Source organism: Talpa occidentalis, unplaced genomic scaffold, assembly GCF_014898055.3.
Source record: "Talpa occidentalis isolate TD23 unplaced genomic scaffold, MPIMG_talOcc4v2.1, whole genome shotgun sequence".
In the NCBI taxonomy this organism is placed as follows: Eukaryota; Metazoa; Chordata; class Mammalia; order Eulipotyphla; family Talpidae; genus Talpa; species Talpa occidentalis.
The window spans coordinates 84305439-84329358 of record NW_026555331.1 but is presented as its reverse complement, the minus strand read 5'-3'; the positions used below and the strand labels follow the sequence as shown (position 1 = coordinate 84329358).

The 23920-nt window shown below is 33.9% G+C and overlaps 1 protein-coding gene across 1 annotated transcript in view; it reads right to left on the bottom strand.

The window, feature by feature from the left end:
* VPS50 (VPS50 subunit of EARP/GARPII complex) overlaps positions 1 to 23920 on the bottom strand; it is a 119842-nt gene that overhangs the window by 65193 nt on the left and 30729 nt on the right. The window contains exons 10-12 of the mRNA XM_037507961.1: positions 16090 to 16132; positions 14608 to 14706; positions 12660 to 12800 (exon numbers count right to left, since the gene is read on the bottom strand). Coding sequence (XP_037363858.1) covers positions 12660 to 12800; positions 14608 to 14706; positions 16090 to 16132 — 283 coding nt within the window. The remainder of the gene's footprint in view (positions 1 to 12659; positions 12801 to 14607; positions 14707 to 16089; positions 16133 to 23920) is intronic.

Here is a 23920-nt window from a genome sequence, read left to right as displayed (position 1 = left end):
TGAAGGGAAAAATAAACAGATGGGATTACATCAAATTAAAGATTCTGTACAGCAAAAGAGACAGTAACCAAAACAAAGAGACATTCCATTGATTGGGAGAAAATATTTGCACACAACATTAATGATAAAGGACTAATCATAAAAATTTACAAAGACCTGATGAGACTCAACAAAAACAAAGTAAATAATCCAGTCCAAAAATGGGTAGAAGAGCTAAAAAAGAAAATTCTCCTGGGAGGAAATGCAAATGGATAATAGGCATATGAAAAACTGTTCAACATCACTTGTCATCAGGGAAATGCAAATCAAAACTACAATGAGATACCATCTTACACCAATGAGAATGGCATATATTAAAAAAAACTAGCAACAACAAATATTGGCGAGGATGAGGAGAAAAATGAACTCTCCTGCACTGCTGGTGGGAATGCAAAATGGTCCATCCACTATGGAGAACTGTGTGGAGGTTCCTCAATCTGCTAAAGATGGAGTTTCCATATGATCCAGCAATTCCACTCCTAGGTATTTACCCAAAGGACACAGAAACATTAATTCAAAAGGACACTGGCACCCCTATGTTTATTGCAGCACTATTTACATAGGTAAGCTATGGAAACAACCCAAATGCCCAAAAATAGATGACTGGATCAAGAAGTTGTGGTATATAGACACAATGGAATATTACTCAGCAATCAAAAAAGATAAACTCATGTCACTTGCAGCAACATGGATGGAGCTGGAAGGGATCAAGCTCAGAGAAATAAGCCAGAAAGAAAAAGAAAAATACTGGATGTCTCACTCATTGCAGGAATTTAGAAAACCTAAAAAGGGATCAGGATAAAAAACTAATTATAATAAAGTAAAAATCAAAATCAACAAGCAACTATAAACCAGAGACACATTACAGGGGTGGGGGGAGAAAGCAGTAGGATCAAAACAAGGGTGCCAGGAATTGTATGGGGACTATAACCAAGATGAAAATGCATACATTGTACAAAAATGAAAAATGATGTAACAAATATATAAAATTAAAAAACTAAAAATTAAAAAAACTAAAAAAAAATACACTGAATGTGGAATTCCCATTTAAAGTAACAAAATTATTTTTAAAATATGGAAAAAAGTTAACAAAAAATGATTCAAAATTCTGCGAAGAAAATGGAAAGATACAAAAGTAGACTTGAACAAAAGGAAAGATATCCCTAGTCTTAGTTAGAATGTCTTAATACCATCAAGATGTTAGTTCTCCCTAATTTATAAATTTACTAAAATACTAATGTAAAGGCCCAGAAATAGATCCAGTTTCCTATAAAAATATAGTCTATGATAAAGATGGAATCTTACATAACTTAGGCAAAGACAGTCTTTTTCATAGATACTGTTAGGACAATTACAGTCAATTGAAAAAGGACAAAATTAGATGCAGTCCTCACACCAAACACAAAACAAACTCCAAATGGATGAGCTCTAAATATGAAAAATAAAACGTATTCTACTAGAAGAAAACATACTTAATTCTTCTCTCATTTTGACATAGACCCCTCTAGGAATTTATCCACAAGATATACACCAAATAACATGAAAATACATATATATGAGGGTATTTGTTAAGATTATTTGTAATTGCAAAAACACTGGAATCTATCTAAATGTACAAACATGACACTGGTTTAATATTGTTCATATATATAAAAGCAATATGCAACTGTGAAAAATGATAAGCAGATATATCTTTAAGATTTTCTATATGAAAATTTCATATATAAGTTCCTTAAATTATATATATATGCTATTAGAAACAGAAATATTTTAATGCATCAATCTGCATATCACAAAAAAAAAAAAACCACAAGAAAGCACTGAAGTTAGTTACCTACAAGAAGAAGGGGGGAGATGAAATGGAAGAAATTTAGGAGGGAATGATAATTCTCTGAGTATAGCAGGTCCTTGAATAAGGCCCTCTCATTTAACATTGTTTCATTTATAACATTGGTAAGAAAAATAAAATGATTCCTGGTTGGGGTTACTGTCTGTGTGGGCTTTTCTACTGGTACCAGTTTCATCCCTCTTCCAAAAGATGTGCCCATTAGGTTCATTAGCATATCTAAGTTGCCACAGTGTAAGTGTGAGTGAGTGTACTCTGCAATGGAAGGGTAGTCCTGTCCTGTGTTGGTGCCTACCTTGTACACTGAGCTGCCAGCTTAGTCTCCAGCCAACCATGTCCTTGAATTAGAATAGGTAGTTAAAAAATGAATAAATGAGGGCCTCCCTGGTGGCTCAGTGGTTAAGCGCTGGGCTGCGAAGCTGCCCGTTGCCTCTGCAGCGCCAGTTCGATCCCCGGCCACCGGGGAGGGTCCCACATGGCGCGCAGACCTCACCTGCCATGCCCGCTGCTCCCCTCAGCAGTGTATTTCGTCAGTCTACCTATTCTGTTCCCTGCTCTGGCTCTGGTGAATTCTGTCACCCTCCCCCGCTTCTGACTGTACCCAGTGCTTGTATAAATAAATAAATCTTTAAAAAAAAAAAAATGAATGAATGAATGAATGAATGAATATAAATGACTATATTTGGGATCTTTATACAAAATTCTGTGATGCTTTGGGGACCAAACATATGACATAGGAAGTGAATTCTTGTTTATGTAAATTAGTCTATGGCAGAATTGGTTTCTTCTATGTCATTTCACTGAAAGTCACAGTTCCCATGAATTTATCTATGACTTTATGTGAGAAAGTAGTTGTACCAAACTGGTTATAACTAACTATAAACAGAAGAATTGAAATGGCTATCCAGATAGCCATGGATAGCCAGATAATGGCTATCCAAATGGCTTGCAGAGATCAATGTTCAATATTTTTGCATACTTATGCCAAAATTTGGAGTAATTTTTTCTGTTTACTTCTACAATAACCATTCTTGATTTTTTTTTCCTCAGTTTACTTTACCACATCATTCAGTACACCTGACATATCCCATGCCACATACATAATGAAAAACAATACAGATGCACAAAATAGGAAAAAGCTAAATAAAACCAGAATGCAATGAAAAGCAAAAATTACCAAAAAGTTCTGGACTGTAACTCAGAATCCTTCACCAGAATAAATGCTCCTTACAAGTCAATTTTTCTAACTTCATAAACTTAACTTTGCATAAATTTATTTTTATTTATGCAAATAAATTTAATGTAATTACATCCTAACATTCTCTCTGGTAGATAAAAGGAAGGCAATGTTAGTCTTATTTTTTCCCAAAGAAAAATGACGACTGTACAAATAATTGTGTTATAGTCCACCAATTAATTTTTATTATACTTGTCACAGTTTAACAAACCAGAAAATTGAAGCTTAGAACCACTACCTTCTATTCTCCACCCAACAACTGTCTAGCTACATTATTTGCCTTTTGTTCAAAGAAAGGGAGTTTTTTTAATTAGTACATTGAGAATTTGCTGAATTTAATGGTTTGGTATGATATATACACACAGAGATGTATATGTGAATTTTCTCCCAAAAAAAGTGGAAATTGTGAATTCATAGCAAGCTTTTTTCACTAAACTAATTCTTAGAGTGTAAATAATTCACAGATCTAGCTAAACTACTGCACATGCCTAAAAGTATTCCAAAAGAATATGAATTGTATTATCCCCAAATGTGGTTATACATAGAAATGTAAGATTATGATATACTGAGCACAAGACAAGATAATTCTTGCCTAAATTTATATTCTACAATAGAAACAAATGCTGAGATTCCTTGTGTTAAATATAGATGTATTTATACAGTAAATAGTCAAAGGAAAAAAAACAAGGTGGGATAGGTTAAAAATACGTTTCAATAGGTTAAAAATTATGTTTCAAGTTCAAACATGGTAATGATCTTCTCTATACTTGAAGATCATCTTGGTGATCAATTGAAAGTTTCACCTCACTTCAAATTGGACTCTAGAGACTACTTCTCACTGAAACATGTAACCAACTTGTCAACTCTCACAACAACAAACATTTATCATGCTTTTAACACCTTATAAATAAAATCATTCATGACAATGTTCCCTTGATAATTTATAAAAATTACCTTTAAGTTTCAAACAGAATTTTATTATATAGACATGGCTGAACCATAACTATAACCAACCAAAGAGATTTAAGGCAATCAGCAAATGAGCAAATAATTGCATATGTAATCAAAATATAAAAAGGTAGGCCAAGGAGAAAAACTAAGTTTGTGAATTAAAAGCTTATGAAAATTTCACTTAGAATCATTTCTTCACATCTGCTGAACGGAACAGAAACAGTTTAACAAAGATTGGAAACCTTGGCCCACAAGAGTTCCACAACCACCAGTCTCATGCCCTTTAACAGCAAATCACTCTGGATCTCAGTTTCACCTTTCATACAATACTGTTAGCAATCTCGGCATCTGTCTCTCACTGCAAAGAAATTCAAATATCAATTGAGGGGGAATTCATTTAGTATAAGATCAAGATCACCAAGAAAGAGGAGCATCACATTGTAATTCCAATTCTACAATCTTTTTACCTATAGATAATAACAATGAAAGTCTTGAATTAATCAATTTAGAAAAATGTCACAGTGTGAAATTACAATTTTAAAGTTAAAGAATACATATGGGGAGGCCTCCCTGGTGGCGCAAGGGGTTAAAATGTTGCACTATGAAGCTATCAGCAGCCACCACTGAAGCACGAGTTTGATCCCCAGCCAGGGAGGTGACCCACATGGCGCAGCAGACCTCTTCCTATCTCGCCCACTGTTCCCCTCGGCAGTATATTTCAGTAATCTGCCTGTACTGCTCCCCACTCTGTCTCTGGTGAATCCTCTCACGCACTCCCCTGCCCCCGCATCTCTGGCCTGCACACCAGCTCTTGTATGCATAAATAAATAAATCTTTTTTTAAAAAAAGAATATATATGGGAAATAGAAATTTAGCAAATATTTCTGTGTTCTACTCTACAGCTATTTTTCCACTGCCACTTTTTCACTGAAAAAATGATGGCTTATACCATCAATTTATTCAATGAAAGTTATGATATAAAAGACAAAAAGATATAGTCCTTTAGAAATATGTCAAAAAATACACAAAAGAGAAGGAATATTTCAGTAAGCTGGTTTGTTTTTTTTAATTCACAATCTCTATGCAGATAATATATAGGTCTATCTTTTATGGTGACCATAAAAGGTAACAAATATCTGGGAGACAGGATTTAGAGAAGATTCACAAATCCAGGTATTACAATGCAAAAACTCAGCACAGCATTTCCATCACGCTTCAAACATCAAAACTGGCTCCTTAACCAATCTTTTTTTTATTTGTAAATTAATACCACAATGAGATACCACCTCACACCTGTGAGAATGACCCCCATCTTCATGGGGACTATAATCAAAAATGAAAATGCATACATTGTACAAAAATGAAAAATGATGTAAAAAATATATAACATAATTAAAAAAAAAAAAAAACCACACAAACAAGTGCTGGCCAGGTTATGGGGAAGAAGGAACCCGCTTACATTGTTAGTGGGAATGTAGACCTGTCCAGCTGCTATGGAAAGAGGTGTAGAGGTACCTCAAAAGACTAAAAATGGACTTACCTTATGACCCAGAAATTCCACTTTCAGATATCTATGCAAAGAGAACAAAAATACTAATTTGAAAAGAAACCTGCACTCCTGTTTATAGCAGCACTATTTACAATAGCCAAGATATGGAAACAACCTAAATGCCCTATAACAAATGAGTGGATCAAGAAGATGTGGTACATATACACAATCAAATATTACTCAGCGATCAAATCTTAATAAATGCTTTCATAAAATACACAGATCTTACTTCCCATCTCATCCTTGTCAGTTCAGAATTAATACTTTGCACCTTCCATTTCTACTATTAGCCATCTCCACCAACCCACCTAGTCAAAATAAAAATGATTAAGTTAGCCTCATAGGCATCCAAGTGGGTAGGGGGAGGGGGAATGAGAAGAGTGAGAAGTAGGAGGACACAAAGGGCTATGGTAGAGAACCATGGGTGCTTTCACGGTATAAGCTATGATGACCACACTTGAGGGGAGAAATCCTACACTGTCAAAATATTAACAAGGATATAAAGTAATGGTACTCATTAAAATAAATGCACAATTTAAAAAAATAGCCTCTTAAAACAAGCAACTTCTCAGCATTGATTATAAACAACTAATTTAATAAAAAATCTAGAAGTCATTTTCCAAAAATAGTGCAAACCCAGACATGACTAAAGAACTCTTTCCTAGTGGAAGCAAACAATGAAAAAATTCACCTTTTGAATTAATGAAGCAACAAGATGAAAAAATTCATCTTATTGTGTAAATGCAAACCTAAGTGGTAAATATGAAAAAGATTGCTAGAGTTAGTCTTTTAATTCTTACTAATTTATGTTCAAACCTATCAGAAACCTTTTACACCTATCAGAAAAATTTCAAGAGGATGTTCTTTATGTCAAAACATCAAAATACAGATACTTAGGGGGATCCTTAAAGTAGTATCTTGTTCTTATTTCACTTTGATTTAGCATTCTTATTTCACATTCTGACAAATAAAGAGAACAGATGTTTTGGCATCCTCATAGAGATCCAAAATTCCTAAAACAGCTACTACATTTACCCAGCCTCCCCTCTCCACCACCTACAAATATTGATAGATGGATTTCAAAAACATCTTTTGATGAAAGCTGTTAGCACTGTGAGTTCACATCACCAGAAGCAAATGGGAACGGAAAACTGCTTATCAGGGAAGCTGCTGAAAATAATATTGCAGGTCAAAATAGCCCTAAACCAGGGAGCTTAAAAACAGTCTAGAGGGTGAAATATGGATCCAAATAAGTGTCTGAGTAAATCAATCACAGGCTCTCTCCAGTCTCTAGTTACTTCTGGAAAGGTCAAACTGTCCAAAACATGAAGTCTAAAGTATCTTCTAACTATTGGAAAGCAGAGAGGTGCACAGTACTGTGAACCTGATGGCAAAACAGCCTTGGGTCCCAACTTTGCAATTTACTTGGTCATGACTCATCACATTACTCCATGTATCTCCCTCAAGGTTCTAAAGCAAGGAATCTATAAACCCCAGAGAATAAAGCAAATAATCCAGTGTCTCTAAAGCTTTAAACTATGATTCTCCATAGATTAAAAATATATACACATGCTTGCAGCAAAAGTTTACATATACCAGACTAGAATGATTCATGATTTAAAAACATAAACCTATTGTGGGGGAGGGGAGTCCTTTTTTATCTACAGGTGTTTTATCATTAATACTAAATATGTATCTACACATAAAGACATATGTTATGTATGATACAAATGATGGCAACTTACAGCAAAGTGACACCTTCTAAGTTGTGAATAGAAGGAATCCTCAGTACCATTTTCAGGTTTTTATATTTGTTAAATGGATTTAATGAAATATTTACCTTAACACTATAAAAAAAGAAAAGCATATGTAATCAGAATATGTAATTATACTTAAAAGTTTTCAGTGATAAAATGCTGTGAAACCCTTTGCTGAGATTATCACCCACCCCAAAAAGGATAGTATTTACATGTGAAAACACTATCAAATTAAGAATAGGGTTTCTTGGCAAGTTTCAAGAATGGTTTTATATCAGCAAATTATTTTCTCTTTTTGCTGGTAGCTGTATGCCACACTCTAAAAGTAGATTGGCTCTTTAACTTTTACCCCCCGCCCCTGCCCTTTCTACAAAAAAAAAAAAAAAAAAAAAAATTCACCCAACAGTCTAAATTACATTGATAGCTTTAAGCGTACTTAAGATTTAGTCGGGAAGCCTCACCACAACTGAGTTAGTTTCAAGTGACTAGAAAACCCGTCAACTTGCCAAGAGAGGAAAGGCTGGTGAGCCAGATAACTAGGACCCAAAGCATGTGCTCCATAAGCACTCACAGTACCAGTATACATTAGAAACCACCAAATTATTATACTGAAATCCATTTACACCAAGCCAGACAACCTATTGCTCTTTTCACCTGCTAGATGTTCACCTCTTCTTGTGCTCAGGATATTTACTCTTTCACCATAGACCCAGTTACATGCATCAGACCTGTTAAAAAGCCATATTCAAAAGTTGCAGGATCCTGTTAAGATACAGTTTTGCCTTCCTTAGATCTCTTAAAGAACTGTGTTGAACCCTTGACACTTCATGCCATTTGAACTTTGCTAACTCTATCTCTATTCATAAGAAACTTGCCTTACTGATAAACTCTTTAAGAGTATATACCCTGACTGAGCTGAACTGATTACTTGATTAACAGAAGCTGAGTAGTAACATGGACACTTAGCAAGTCAGAGTACTAAGAAAATGGAGTTTCGTGCCGTCTACCAGCATCTATGATACAGTGAAAGACTGGTTTGTTAGTTTACAAGTAGGATAAAATTTCAGGTCTTTCACAGTTCTTGGCAATCTAGAGAATAAATGGCAGGGGAAAAGGAAAAGGTCGATAAATTCTCTAGCCAATCTTTTGATTATTAAGTTCTGAATTTTAAAAATTACCAAAGCCTGGTGGGAGAACTATGGTGACCACACTTGAGCAGAGAAATCACTCATTGTCCAAAAATTAACAAAGTTTTAAGGAAAAAAAAAGTTAAAAAATTCAAAAAATAAAAGTTACCAAAGGCTACCTTTCATTTTACCTTAAATATTTAGAAACTAAGGCATAACTCATATATAAGAAAATAAGCTACACACTAAATACATGTAATAAGAATAAATCTGATAGCTAAATACTAAGAGTATTCCTGAGAAAGCCCTACAGTAAATATTCTTCTTCTCTTCAATCAAATATTCTAATTTTTTATATTTCAGCAGGAAAGGAAAGGTCTGGACATGCACCTCTCCAACCAAATCAACAAAACTAACCTCAACAATCAAGGAATGTTCCAGTTTAATTTTCTTCACATCCCAAATATGCCTGAGTGATAAATAACATAAATTACTCTCGACATGCAACCTTCTAATAACTAACAATCAATCTAATAAAAAATTATAATAATAATCAGTGCTCATGTGTAAAGAGAAAAAGATGAATGCAGGCACTGCTGATGAAGAGTACAAATTGAAATGCACTTTTTAGAAGAAATCTTGGAAATATGAACCAAAGCCTTTGACAGTGCAACTTATTTCTCACCATTTATTCTAAATTATAATTAAAGATGTGTGCAAAGATTTGGCTTTAAGAATATTTACTACAGTGTTTTTCATAAAGAAAAAACTAAAAACATATTTCTAAAAACAGGGAGCTAGTTTATATTGATCTATAGACTGACTCATCTATAGAAACTATCAAGCTACTGAAAGTTATGCAGGTAGCATATTTACTGACATGGAGAGTTGTTTATAACAGAGCAAGTGGGAAAAATGTTGTAAAACAGTTTACAAAATCCTACTTTTAAAAGTTACTTGCTATCTCCTCTTAAAAATAAGATATATAAAAGAATCAGTTTTGCATGCAGAAATAAGAACTTTTATATCCTTTTTGTTATCTGCATTTTTCTATAGTTAATATTTTATATTATTTGCAATATGTATGCTTTAAGGGGAAACATTAATTAATAACTGATTACTTATATAATCTCTATTTTAAGATAAAGACTGTAAGCGATGTAAAAACATATAAATGGACTTGGTAAAGAAGTCAGAAAACAGAATTAATTCTATGAAGAGCCCCAAAACAAGATAATTACTACATGAACTTCCTGACAGCTTAGAATCTATGGTAAAGAGAGTTTGTATACTCTCATATGATTTGATAACAGAAAATATATATTAATTCTTCACAACAAAGTACCCTGAGAATTTAGGAACAGAAATATGAGTTGACTGCAAAAATAAACTTGTCTTTAGGTTTCTATAGGAACACCAAAAAACTGTATCTTCAACAGAGACCTTACTAAGGACAGTTAATAACCCTAAAAAAAAAAAAAAACCAAAACTGTCATTGAATTGTAATTCACTATTAAGTGGTTTTCATAGGAATGAAAATTTAAAAGCCTAAAAGATGGAATATCAGGCTAGACTTTACTTTGACATTCAGATGTAAGCATATAAAACAACAAGAGAAGACCATGGCACATTATAAGTGCTCTATGTTAGATTTACAGTGTATCAATACCACACCAATTACTGAGCGCAACCTGACATAGCCAGAAAACATTCATTGAACATCTTCAATGTACCAGACACTGAGAAAATACATACTGAAATTACTTCACAATATTTTTTCTAAGAGAGACACTAAATTTTTCCCCCAAATATTAATACATTATCAAGCTCATTTCAAAAACAGAACTTGAGATTCAAGAAGATCATTTGGAACTGATCAACTGAAAAATGGCTGGGAAAACTTCAGCTACCTTAGCCCATTCTATTATCATAAAATTAATAATTAACATCTTAAAATAAGCTCCCCAAGGAAAACCATCAGCCTATAAAAGAAATGCTAAAACAGCAACAACAATGCTGATCACAAATTTTCAAATAACCAGAAAGAGTTTTTTGTACCAGGTCATTAAACAAAGAACTTCTACTTCTGTGTCAGCATTATGGTGGCAGAAGATGTTTCCTCCCTTTCTCCCCTTAAATCTAAATCAATGAAGCAACAATAAGATCAACAAATAAGCTCATTATTCCAGTACACTGTAGAGATCCACGCATTTATGTGACAAAAGATGGGTGGAGAGGGATTCATGGAGGTGTGTATGTATACAGATGGCAAGACTGCCAGTCTCCTCAAAGACCCTGGGGAGGGATGATTAGAGACTATGTAGAGGCCTATACCTTTGGTGAATACCAAAGCAGTAGAGTGGAGGTGCTCCATGAGGGCAGGGACCCCAGCAAGGAGGAAAACAGATAAAGCAATCTTGATTCCAACTCCATATAGCAGTCCCTCCAAGGGATCCGTACAGACACATTGAAGTATTCTACCAGATGTAAGACAGTTGAGTCTCAGATCTAGAACCCCAAAGAAGAGAAAAAATAGTGGAGCCATAAACATAAACCCTCAGCATGTTCACAACAGCTGCTGGCCCCTCCATACCCTTGCTCTCCCCAATGACACAGAAGCAACCTATTCACCACCTCCATGTTACCTAAGATAACTATATTAGCCAGCGGTTATCAAAATATAGTCACAGTATCACCTGCTAGAAAAAAGACAAGCAGTTAATAACTAAGATGTCAATGTAGGTTTTAAAAAGCCAAAAAGCAATAATTTCAGAAAGTTGGTAGATAGGCTAAAGGTGCAGCCTGAGAAATATACCAATAAGCAACTTGAGACTTCAAGGCAATATGACATCACAAGGAGAGAATGATAATTCTCCAGAAAACAAACATAAAGACATGGAAATTTATGACCTTAACAGAGAGAGAATTCAAAATAGTTATCATGAAGAAACTTGATACAAGAAAACTCTTAAAAGCAATTCAATGAGCACAGGAATAAAATTAGTAAGCAATAAGAGATTTTGACAAACTCACTGAAGATTAGCTCAATTTCACAATGATTGCTGAACATAATTACAGTAGAGAAAAGATAGCTACTTCCTAGAACAGTAATGAGTTGACATTAGAGAAAATTCAAGAAAGTTTCCAGTGAGAGATAGGCTATAATTAAGAGAACAAGGTCAACAAAAACCTCCATATTATCAAATTAAGTGGTCAGTACTGTGATACCAACTTATGCAGACTCTCAGAAGCATGTGACATCAGTTTATAGTTGATCCCTCTTGAAACACTGCCTTCTATAGGCTACTGTGAAACCACCTTTTGAGTTTTCCTCCTACCTAGCTAGTTGCTCTTTCCCAGATTCTTCTACAGGTCTGTTCTCCCTGAGGCAACCCCTGAATGTAACAAGGCTTAGGGCCCTTTTTCTACACCCTTTTCTCCAACCTTCGTATCCAGTACCACTGCTTTAAATACAATTAGAAGGTAGTGACTCCTAAATCTGTAACTTCAGCTGTGATCTCCTTTGGTTCTTTAACCCAAATGCTTCCTTGACAAGTATACTTGAATATTAATACATATGAAACAGAACTTAGGATTTTTCAGTGCAAACCAGTTTCCCTTGTAAAAGCAAAAGATTCCACCATTATCCCAGTTGTTTATCAATCTCTTCCTTACACAGTACATCAATCTATCAGCAGGACCAATTCTAAAAAAGAGCTCAACTCAGAGCTTCTCACCTCTATGTTAATTAACCTTTGGCTTTAAATTTCTTTAAGAATGAAAAGAAAAAGCTGGTTACAGATGCTGAAGGACAGTATTTACACACACACAGAAACACTGACTAAAAGTCTGGAAAACCAGCAAAGATGATTACTTAGAAGCACTTTACATACAATCACAGAAGAGAATTAAGATATTGAGAGGGACGTGTAAATGATGTTACAAGAAGGTAGAGAGTCCATTTCGAAGCAAACTGCACTCCACAATTCTGTACCATATCTCCATGAGGAAAATAATAACATGGGAGAAAAAAAAACTTGACAACATTATTTGTTTTTTTAATTGAATCTTCAAATAGCAAGTGTTAAGAAAGTAAAATAGGAATTTAGAACTAAAAGAGAGACAAATGAACAGCAATTATGTTATTACATACTGTGCAGAGGTCCTTATATTGCAGCTTTTGGAATTTTGTGTCTGTATTTCCTGCACATAGCTCCACATAACCAAGAACAACTTGAAACACAGTATTGTGAATGGCTTGGGTGAAATGCATATGTAGTTGATCCATTGCTGTCTATGGAAAGAAAAATAATACAGTATGATTTCTTGGTATTATAATAAATTTCATCAAATTGAAAAAAGTCTTTACCAATTATAGCTATAGCATATGATAACTATTACTCACAGAATTATAAATTTTAGCATTGGTTATTTGCAAATAACCCTTTAAAAAACCAAAATATCATACTATTAAACTGTGAGCACTAATCTGTTGCTCTGTATTTATGACTGGCACCCATTCTCCTCTTTCTCAAACATGTCATGCTCCCTTCTGCCATTAGCTATTCATTCGCTTACATTGCTCAGAACATTACTCAATGATCACTGTCTCAGAGAAGCCCTCCCTGACAATCCTACATAAATCAGTACTTGGATTTTTCCATCACTATCTACTTACACTGATATATATTTTTTATAGCATTTAAAACCACCTGACATCACACTCATTTATTTCTTTAATGTCTGTTTCCCTCACTAGAAATGAAGATACTTAATGACTTTATCCAAGGGCCAGGAGCAATACATATAAGAGGTAACCAATAAGTACTTAGTGAGAGAAAGAATTCATCTTATAGGGGAAATTAGAAGTTACAATCATGTTTTCAAAGGTCCTTAAACATGTTCTCAAAATTAACACATGTCTTCCTTCTTGTATGATTTTATATGTATAATTGAAGTCAAGAAAATTAATAAAGCATAATGAACAACCAAATTTCTCTATTCAGATATTAAAATGTATAGTTTCAATGATTTGATAAACTCTTACATTTCCTTCTAAGACAGAGAGGGGACCATCGAGGGGAAGAAAACATTTATATCTATCATTTTATATGTTTTATAGCTAAATGCATAATCCTGTACACACAGAAGACACAATTTATGGACCCTTGTTTCAAGTTTTTCAAAGAAGCCTTTGAACAAAAACAGTATGTAAAGCCATGCAGCAATGAGGTAGTTAGAACATTATGGGGATAAGAGTGTCCGGAGCCGCCTGGAACATGCGCCATGTTGCGCAACACATGTGCCATTAATTAGTTTTCGCTTTACCATTTCGCCTGCTGAGAAACCACAGGTGTTTCCTATTAATCAAATGAGACTGGGAGGTACGATGGGAGGAGCTACCAGGATATAAGAAGAGAACCATGAGAAGGTCAGGAGGTTATTATTGCAAGAGGTTACCGCGAGAGGAGCGGAGAGAAGGTCAGGGAAGGTAGAAAGACAGGGAAAAGTAAAAGAAAGGTAAAGGAAAAATAAAGAAGCAAACGCTAGCGTCAAGTTGTCTCAAGCCCCTCATTTCAATCCTCAGCCCTTCTCTTTTCGTGCCTACGAATCCCACGGGTCGAGACAAAGAGAATCCTTCACAAAATGTAATACATGTAATGAAGCTGTTTTCCAGACAAATGTACTAATGACAAAAGTTTATGTACTTCAAGGAAGTCATGCTGGCCCACTAAGAATTATGAAGCTCTAAATTAAGGACTTTTCATTCAGACCAAGAACTAAGGGAAAAGAAATTATATCCTCTCCCACTAAACTATCTCATAATACAGTGAATACTTTTTTCAAAACCTACATAAAATTATGAAAACATTAAACCTGACAAACACTTCATGGTTCAAAACCAGTATCTGTAATGTTTTACCACCCTATATAACCTCTAAGCCTATGTGAACAACCATGTTATAACTTAATAAAGCATAAAAATTGATTCTGCAAAAGACATTTTGAACGCTACTACATTTATAATATTCAGACTCAAGCAATCATGACAGTTAACAAAATTCTTAATTAAGAAAAAAAAGCATATTTTCAGAACTAACCTGTGTTTTTCCAAGAAGTCGATAAGCTTGCTGAACCTTGGTATAATGGTTAATGTCAAAATTCTTGCAGATTTTGGAAAGAGCTACATCCAACTGTTCCTACGTAATTAAAAAAGGAGACAAGAGCTGGCTAAAGAATTATATTTTCAAAGTAATGAAAAGAAAATATTAAAACTAAGTTTTCATTTTTAATTAATAATTAAGCATTATATTGAAATTAACAATCAAAAACAAATTTCAATAAAATTAGAAACAAATTACAACTCTCATTTATTACTAACTATAATCAAGTTTACTAAGATATTAACTAATATTTAAATTTCTAAAATTCTTTGCCAAGTATTTCAATGGACACAAAATAAGTATAATAGTTTCAAAGGAATTTTATTTTTTACTTAACTTTGTTTCTTCAAGCATCTGCTAAAATCTTGTAATTATATGACCTGCATTTGCATGACTATTAAAAAATGATAAAATAATCTTTCTATATTCACTAAAAGGTAATTCTCAACAAAACTACATTGACCTTAAAAGTACATACCTCAAGGTATGGCTTTATATCTAAATGTTTATGGATCTGTACGTCAGTGATTTCATTTTAATATTATAATTTTCCAACAGTGAAGAAATACTGAGTTTTCCACTTGCTCTTAGCCAAAAGGCCAAGAAGCAATGAAATACTGTTTTCCAAAGGCAGTCCTTATTAAAATATTCAGGAAATTGTGAAAGGGATTTTAAAAGTAGTTGTTTTTATGTTTATCAAATAAATGAGCATTCTTAAAATTAATAAATAATTATATTAACAATCAAACACTACTTTCACACAAGATCATTTTAAAGTACAGCCTCAACTTTTATTGGTACTCTTATCAGGAAAAAGTTAAAATAAAATACCAGGAGAAACCAAATAATAATTATCACATTTACTGAAATGAATATCCTTCTTTGCAAAGATTACCTAGAAAAGTGATGAACTGTGAACACATAGTGGAGGAAAACCAAGACTTCATGCTACAAGGACATATCTTTTCTTTCAATTTCTACATTTTTTATTAATTATATGAGCCATATTATAAGTTTTAGAAATTTAGAAGTGTTTCATCGAATCAATAATTTTAAGTAAATAAATTAACTCACTGACACTAAAAAGAAGTAGCTGATACAATCAAAAAGTTACAGATGGTAAGTAATTTGGCTATAGTTTTAATGAGAACAGAGTGTGACTAACAATTGGTGATCTTTCTGAAAATGGTGATGTTCTCAAACACTATTTTCAGGTCCTTAGTTCCAGAGGTATGGTTGAAATTACAAGCAGTTTAACATTAACTTGACCATGCACAGATATTCCAAAGTTTCTGAGAAACAAAAACTGTAGTGATCTAGATATGCTGATAACACAAAATAAAAAGATAAGTAGTACCTATGCTACATAAAAACCTCTAAGAAGAAAATGCAATTGAAATATAATGTGATGCTTCTTACCTCGATTTGTTCTAAAGTATCTTGCAGCTTTGAATTCAGTTCACTATTAAAGAGATGTGCTTATTATTAAAAGAGACAAACTAAGTGCTAAACAAATACATATAACTACATAATAATGGCACAAGCAGTAAGTCATGTTACTGACTCTGCAGAAAGTACAATAAGGCAAAAACTAAATAAATAAAAGGAAAGGAATTTAAAAAAGAAATAAGTCATTACTAGCATCAATAGGATTGTATGGGCAAAAGATGCTAAAGAATCTACAGATAAGAGTAAGAATATAAGAATTAAAAATTGACAGCATTTTAAAGACCATAATTTAGATAAAAAGCAAAATTTCAAAAATAAAATTTCTACATATAAAGAACAAAGAATGAGACAATCAAAAATTTTTAAATATCATCTCAATAAAACTAGATATAAATATTCACATTATATATATAAAATATCTACATATAAAATTTACAGGGACTATTTTGAGTTTGGAGAAAAAGGAAATCTAAACTCATTCACAGGTGAGAGTAATGATTTCAGCTTCACTACAAAAAAAACGGCCTTTAGTCTTTATTTATATTTTCATAAATCTAGATGTTTTTATTGCTGCTATATTTATGGCTAAAATGACTCTATATCCTATGTAGTAAGACTGATGCAAACATAGTAATATAAACAGCATGTTGATTTTGTATAAAGTCTATAAATCAAAATTTGAGTTTATTAAAAATGCTTTCAAAATCTACAACTGAAGCTTGACAATAATTTATTACTAGTTAAAATACACATATAAAAATTATGTGATTAAGGAGTGGACATATTAACTATACAGCCTTTAAGAAATCCCTAGTCATCATTTAGGAACATGAATTCAAGCCATTTCAGTCAATTAATCAAAGTATGTTAAAAGGATCTATTCATAAACATGTGGAATAAATAAAAGCTACATTATGGTCAAAAAATATACTAAAATGAAAAGCTAAAAGCTATTAAAGGCTATTTGCAAGTTGAATGTAATGAATCAAACAATTCTGTAGTGCGTTTTTGCCATCACCACAGAAAATATTAAAGATAATATATTCATAAATAACTAATTAGTAGCGTTTGTTTACAGATTTTTTTTTTATTTATACAATAGCTGGGGTATAGGCCACAGGTGTGGGAGGGTGAGAGGATTCACCAGACAGAGTGGGGAGAAGAGGCAGACAGACCAAAGGCACTGCTGAGGGGAGCAGCGGGCAAGACAGGAGAGGTCTGCCCCGCCATGTAGTAATCTCCCTGGCCGGCCAGGAATTGAACAAGCGCTACAGAGGCTGCAGACAGCTTCACAGCGCTGTGCTCAACCCGCTGCGCCACCGGGGAGGCCCCTAGTAGTGTTTGTTCAAATAGCTGATCTAAGACCACCATGCAAGAAGAATCCTAGAGGGGCCTCCCTGGTGGTGCAAGGGGTTATCTCAGCACTGTGGAGCAATCTGATCCATAGACACTACAGCACAGTGCTCGTTAAATCCCCACCCAAGGAGCTAACCCACATGGTGCAACAGACTCTCCTACCTCATTCCCTGCTCCCCTCAGCAGTGTATTTCAGTCAGTTCACCTGTTCTGCTCCCCACTCTGTCTCTGGTGAATCCTCTCACCCCCCCTAGAATCTCTGGACTACAACCCAGCCCTTGTATGCATAAATAAATAAAATCTTTAAAAATAAAAGAAGAATCCAAGAAAAATTCCATATAAATCAATATTCAGTACAAATCTGACTATAAAAAAAGACAAGGTGATATAGCAACTAATGAGTGTCTTAATGATCTCCCTGGTCTGTTATTAATAAGACCATGTGATTTATGTCCAGGTTTAACACAGACATCAGCTTCTCAGACAAAAGTGGACTAGATCTAATGGACTGCTTCCACCTTTAGGTTTAAAGATTCTATTACAGACTATAAAGATATTCTAAACATTGCCAAACCTCCTAAACTGTAATTCAAAAGCAGAGATCAGGAACTAAAATCCAGCCAGCAGCCTATGTTTCTAAATAGTTTCACTAGAACATAGGCATATTCGTTTTTTTTTTTATAGAGGCATGTTTTTATTTATTTATTTATTTATTTGTTTGTTTGTTTGTTTTGTTTATACATGCACTGGGTACAGTCAGAAGCGCGGGAGGGTGAGAGAATTCACCAGAGCCAGAGCGGAGAGCAGAGCAGGCAGAAGGACTGAAGTACACTGCTGGGGGGAGCAGCGGGCGGCAGGAGAGGTCTGCGCGCCATGTGGGACCCTCCTCTGGTGGCCAGGGAGCAGCCAGGGATCTAACTGGCGCCGCAGAGGCCGCGGGCAGCTCCGCAACCGAGCGCTCAACCTCTGCGCCACCGGGGAGGCCCGGCATATTCGTTTTTTCACAAAATGGCTATGGATGCTTTTGGTCTGTAACGACAAATCTGAATAGTTGTAACAAACACCTCATAGCCTGCAAAACTGAAAATATATAGCTAAAAATAATAAAAATAAAGTTGCCAACTCTGTGCTAGAGTTCAGCAAATCGTTTAGTCAACTGATCAAAATTAAAACAAGAACACTGATAAGTGTTTGTATGGGTGTGTGTGTGTTCACATGTATATTGAGAATTTTAATTAAAATTGTATAAATATGTTTCATTCACTCTTGATTTAGAGTCAATGTGTTGTCTTTCCATTTGATTGGAATTTTAACGTCTTAGTTTCATATGAGCCAAATCACAGATAAATTGCAATTTCAAGTTTCAATTTCTCTGATGTGTACAAACTCAAAGACAAATGTAAAACAATCCAAATGCCAACTCACATTAAAGTTACCTAATATCCCGCAATTTTTATAAATTGCCTCAGCTACAATAAACTCAAAGGAAATTTATTTTTAACAATGTTTTATTTTTCCAATGCATTCAGCTTATCTTCAAAAATTTATTTCACTTTATTAGTTTTTTTCATGTAAGCAACATAAATTCAGAACAAACACACTGACAGAAAGAGATCTAGGAAAAAAATGTAATTAACTCTAGTAGTACACAACTCGGTTACTAGAGTGGAATATTAAAAATTGGCATACTTGCAATAAGATTCCACTGTATATAACAGCTAATATTAAGAGACAGTAGAGTGTAGTAGTGGTTAAGAGCAACAACTCTACATTCTTGCAGACCTAAGTTTAAATCCTGGCTTTACAACTTATTTTTAAAAAGCATCAATTTTTTCATCTATAAAATGGAGACAATAACTACACCTCTGGGAATATTCTGTGAATACTAAATAAGATAAAGAAAATTACAGTACAGTGCGTGGCATATGGAAAGGACAAAACAGCACAAGGGAAAAGGTGATGGTGCACAGGTGAGCTGGTGGTGGAAATTCTATGGGGACTACAGCTGATGTAAAATATATACAAATAAATTAATTTTTTAAAAAAGGACAAAACATTTCAAACATAGTATCACAACCATCGTCACTGTCACCATCATCATGATTCAATTTTCAAAAGCTAAAACATAAGCCTTAGTGAGAAAATATTACTAAAATCAAATTTAGAATTACTGTATAATCAATACTGTTTAGCAAATGGTGCTTAGCTTCTATTCCTGACCTATAAAGGTCAGTATTTCCCATATTTGCAGGGGTATAAGAAGTGAGCCATTCATTCATGGACACATCTGGTGGTCTTTATTTTATGCACTCTGTTCTCTTCACTGACATGTTATCCCACCATTCTATATTAGTTGCCTATTATTACAAACTCCTAGAGAACCAATAAATTTCAAAATCTCTTATTTTATCTCAAGCAGATAAGTATTAAATAATACTTCATTCCTGTCTCACCCGGGAATAAAGAATTTGACATGGGCAACTTTTCTAGATTAGTGGTGAAATTTCAGAACATCGGGTAAAAAGAAAAATCCTCAAAATTTCTAAAGAAAAAACACCATTTATAGTGGCCTGAGACTGAAAAAAGCATCTGACTCTGCATTAGAAAATAGGAGGCTAAAAGGCAACTGAGCACTGTCTCCCATTTCTAAGAATAAAATAATTCTGTTTCAATATATATAGACTAAATTAAGAACATTTCAAAATCTCAAATTTTAACTCTCATGTATCCCATATCCAAAAAAATTGTTTTCAAAAGATAACTATAACAAAATAAGACAAAGGAGGGCCTCCCTGGTGGCATAAGGGGTTAAGTATGGCACCATGAAGCAATCCGCAGCTTCTGCAGCATGAGTTCCATCCCTGGCTGGTCAGGGAGCAACCTGCATGGTGCAGCAGACCTCTCCTGACTTGCCCGCTGCTTCCCTCAGGAGCATACTTCGGTCAATCTGCCTGTCCTGTTCCGCACTCTGTCTCTGGTGAATCCTCTCACCCCCTGCTTCTCTGGCCTGTATCCCAGCTCTTGTATGCATAAATAAATAAAATCTTTTAAAAAAAATAAGACAAAGGAATATACAAAAAAGGAATATTGTATAAGGAATGATAGCAACTGAGTAAGACCTTAATAAAGTGAAAAATATTCAACAGAAATTGAAAAAACATTTATGGACCTTGATTTTCATTTAGAGGTAAAGGATTACTTTGCTTCTCTATAAGTACAATCACTCTACTTAGTTCAGATAATATTATTTATATAATCATAATATAGTAAATATGATTTCTACTAGGTTAATTTTTTAGAAGTAACACATTAATAAAGGCAAAGAAGATTTAAATTGTTGCATAAAAAAATGTTATAAACTTGACCAAGTAAAAATAATAGTTTCACTAACAAAACCTAAATAGAAAAGGGAAGCAAACAAAAGAAAGTATACCAGTCCCATCTTTTAATAACATTTTATATGGGGAATAAACAGATGGGGAACCAAGAAACAATTACCTTCCTAAATAAGGTGATATTTCAGAAAAAAGATATTTTAATATAGTACTTTAAATTACAATATTATCTATGAAAAAATAAGCTGCCAAAGCAGTTTACTCCGAAAAGTAGAAAAAGGCAGAAAGAAAAACCTCTACTGTTTATTTAAATACTATAATTTTGTCATGTGTAGATTTTACTTTGTTATTTTTAAATGGTATGGCATGAGGGAGAGGGGCAGAAGAAACATCAAGGATAGGGCCTCCCTGGTGGCCTAGGGCTTAAGTCTCAGAATATCAAGCTATCACCAGCCACTGCAGCATGAGTTCAATCCCCAGCCAGTGAGCACATCCAAAAGGCGCCGCAGACCTCTCCTGTCTTGCCAGCTGTCCCCTCAGCAGTGTATTTCAGTAGATCTGCCTGTTCTGCTCCCCACTCTGTCTCTGGTGAATTCTTTTACCCCCTTGCACCTCTGGCCTACACCCTAGCATAAATAAACAAATCTTCAAAATATATATATATATAAAGATATATAATATATAAATATATATATAAATAAAAGAAACATCAAGATAAGGAATACAAGTAATGTCAGAATACCATGGCATCAACAATGCTGCCCAAGCAGACAGAGCAACATGAACTGGGAATCTAGGTTTAGCTAGTAGGTCTGAGGAGCTATTGCTCAAACACTATGCCAGACGGGATTCCTGGGCCCCCTTATTTAGCCTAGATCAAGAACAAGCAGATGTAACTTGCTAGAAAGGAATTAAGGTCAATAGAGGAAGAACAGTCCCTGGTACTACTATATTTGTAAATAAAAACGGTATTCATTTCTCCATGATTTGAAGTTCTGCAAACCACAGTCTTCATTCAACTACCAAGACATTCTGAGAAAAAATAAAGGCTATTTTAGATTATGAAAAAATAAAGAATATTTTAGATTATGAAAAATTAAACATATTTATGTTTAAATGCAATGCTCAATAAACTAGTCCTGATGGCATACACACTTTTCAGAGTCTAATCCAGAATGCTCTCTCAAGTGAACAAAATTTAATCAAGCAGTTTTGATGTTAAAAAAAACTTTTCTGAAAACTAAGTTAGATAAATTTGAAGTAGAGAAAGAAGTTAAATCTTCATTCACAGACTTACTTTAATATAAACACACTCTGATTCTTATTCTCAATAAATCCCAACTATATGACTCTGTCAATCATTCAGGAAATATCAAATAATGTAAGAATGTTCCCTGTCAATTATAAAAAGTGAATAAAACCGATATTACAATATCTTTTATTAAAGAAACTGAAACACAGTACATCTCAATGAAGATACAAGCACTGAGAAGGTACCAGTTTTCTCTCATTTTCAACCAACTTGGTGTACCATGTTTCTTGGTACTTCAAGTGACAGAACCTGAGATTTCTAAGTATACAGTTAATGCTTCTTTATGAAGAAGCAAACATGTGACTCCCATTTTTCCTACTTTCCATATCCTAAGAGTCAGCCTACAGTTGCCCTATGTAATCTACTCCTAAGAACATTCTTCTAATGTTAAAGAAAATGAGAGTGTAAATTCAGCTGGAAGTTAATTACTATTCCTATGATTACCAGAGTGTCAATGATTTTTCACTCTGATTTACTCAGAGCCAAGGAAAAATTATTTTTTTTCCTTTGGCTAAATTCTACAACTCCAGGTAAATTAAATGAATTTTTTTAAGCTGTTGGTGAATCTGGGCACTTTCAAATACAGAGTTGTATTTAGAAGTTGAGAGAAGAGCAAAAGAAAGAAAAAATCAATGCACACAGTAAAAAAGGTTTATCTAATTAATAAAGACAAAAATTAAAGGTAGTAACAATACTTGTGAGTCATTTTTGTGGACTCTGTCACACATATCAACTAACTTACTGTCCTATCCTATTATCTACAAGAAGTGAACAAACTCCTTTCTTCTCACAACTAGAGCAAACAGGAGAAGTGAAAAGAGGATTGGGTTATGCAGGATAAATAGCTAGCAGAGGAAACAGTTCTTGTAATACAGGGTAGAACTGCTGTTGGAAGGACTGTCATCACCACCAAACAATTTCAAACAACAGATCTGCTCTCTGAATCACCCGACACTGCACTAAATCACCAAATGAAAAAGTTTTCCTGGGAAATGTAAGGTAAAACTTTACACAAGAAATAATGTATTTCTTGTGTATATACATGTATTTTCAGAGAAGAACACAAACTTTTTCTATTATTCCATGCATGAATCATATAGGTAAACATAGTATGCTTCATACACACTGTACTGCCTAACAAAACATTACTTTAAATCAACATTATAGAGCATTTCAATTTCAAACTTTTTACAAGATCAGATAATTGTAATCATGCCTCTTCCATGTACCTCTACTTACATTAATGAAAAATACTCAGATGCCATTTCATGCTAACTTTTAATAGTCTAAAGAATTTCTTTCAGAAACATTGTTACAGTTAATGTTCATCAAGTAAGGTATTTACTTTAGCATAGATAAGATTAAAAACAGAAATTAATGGGAAAAAAATAAAGTTTCAAACCATATTACCTATTCCCTCAAGCTCCTATCAGCAATGTCCATACTCATTCTTCTTCCTATTACCATTTCAAAATAGAGTGTGACCATTTCAAAATCAATACCTGCTATAATTCCTTCAAAGCCTTTATATAGTATATGTTCCATATTTTGCTTTCAACTTTACATTTTCCCATTAATTTTCAAATATTTTGGTTTCTTCCTCTCAATTTCACATCTTCCCACTTTATAAAATTTCTTTATCCAATAATAACATTTAACTAAATCTGTCCCCAACAAGATCAACTCCAACTTTTTTGTTACTATATCCAGTAGATAGACATTTTCAGTTCTTGTGTTGCTTGGCATTTCAGCAACAAGACTTCATCATATACCCACAATCTCTTATCCATACCCCCTT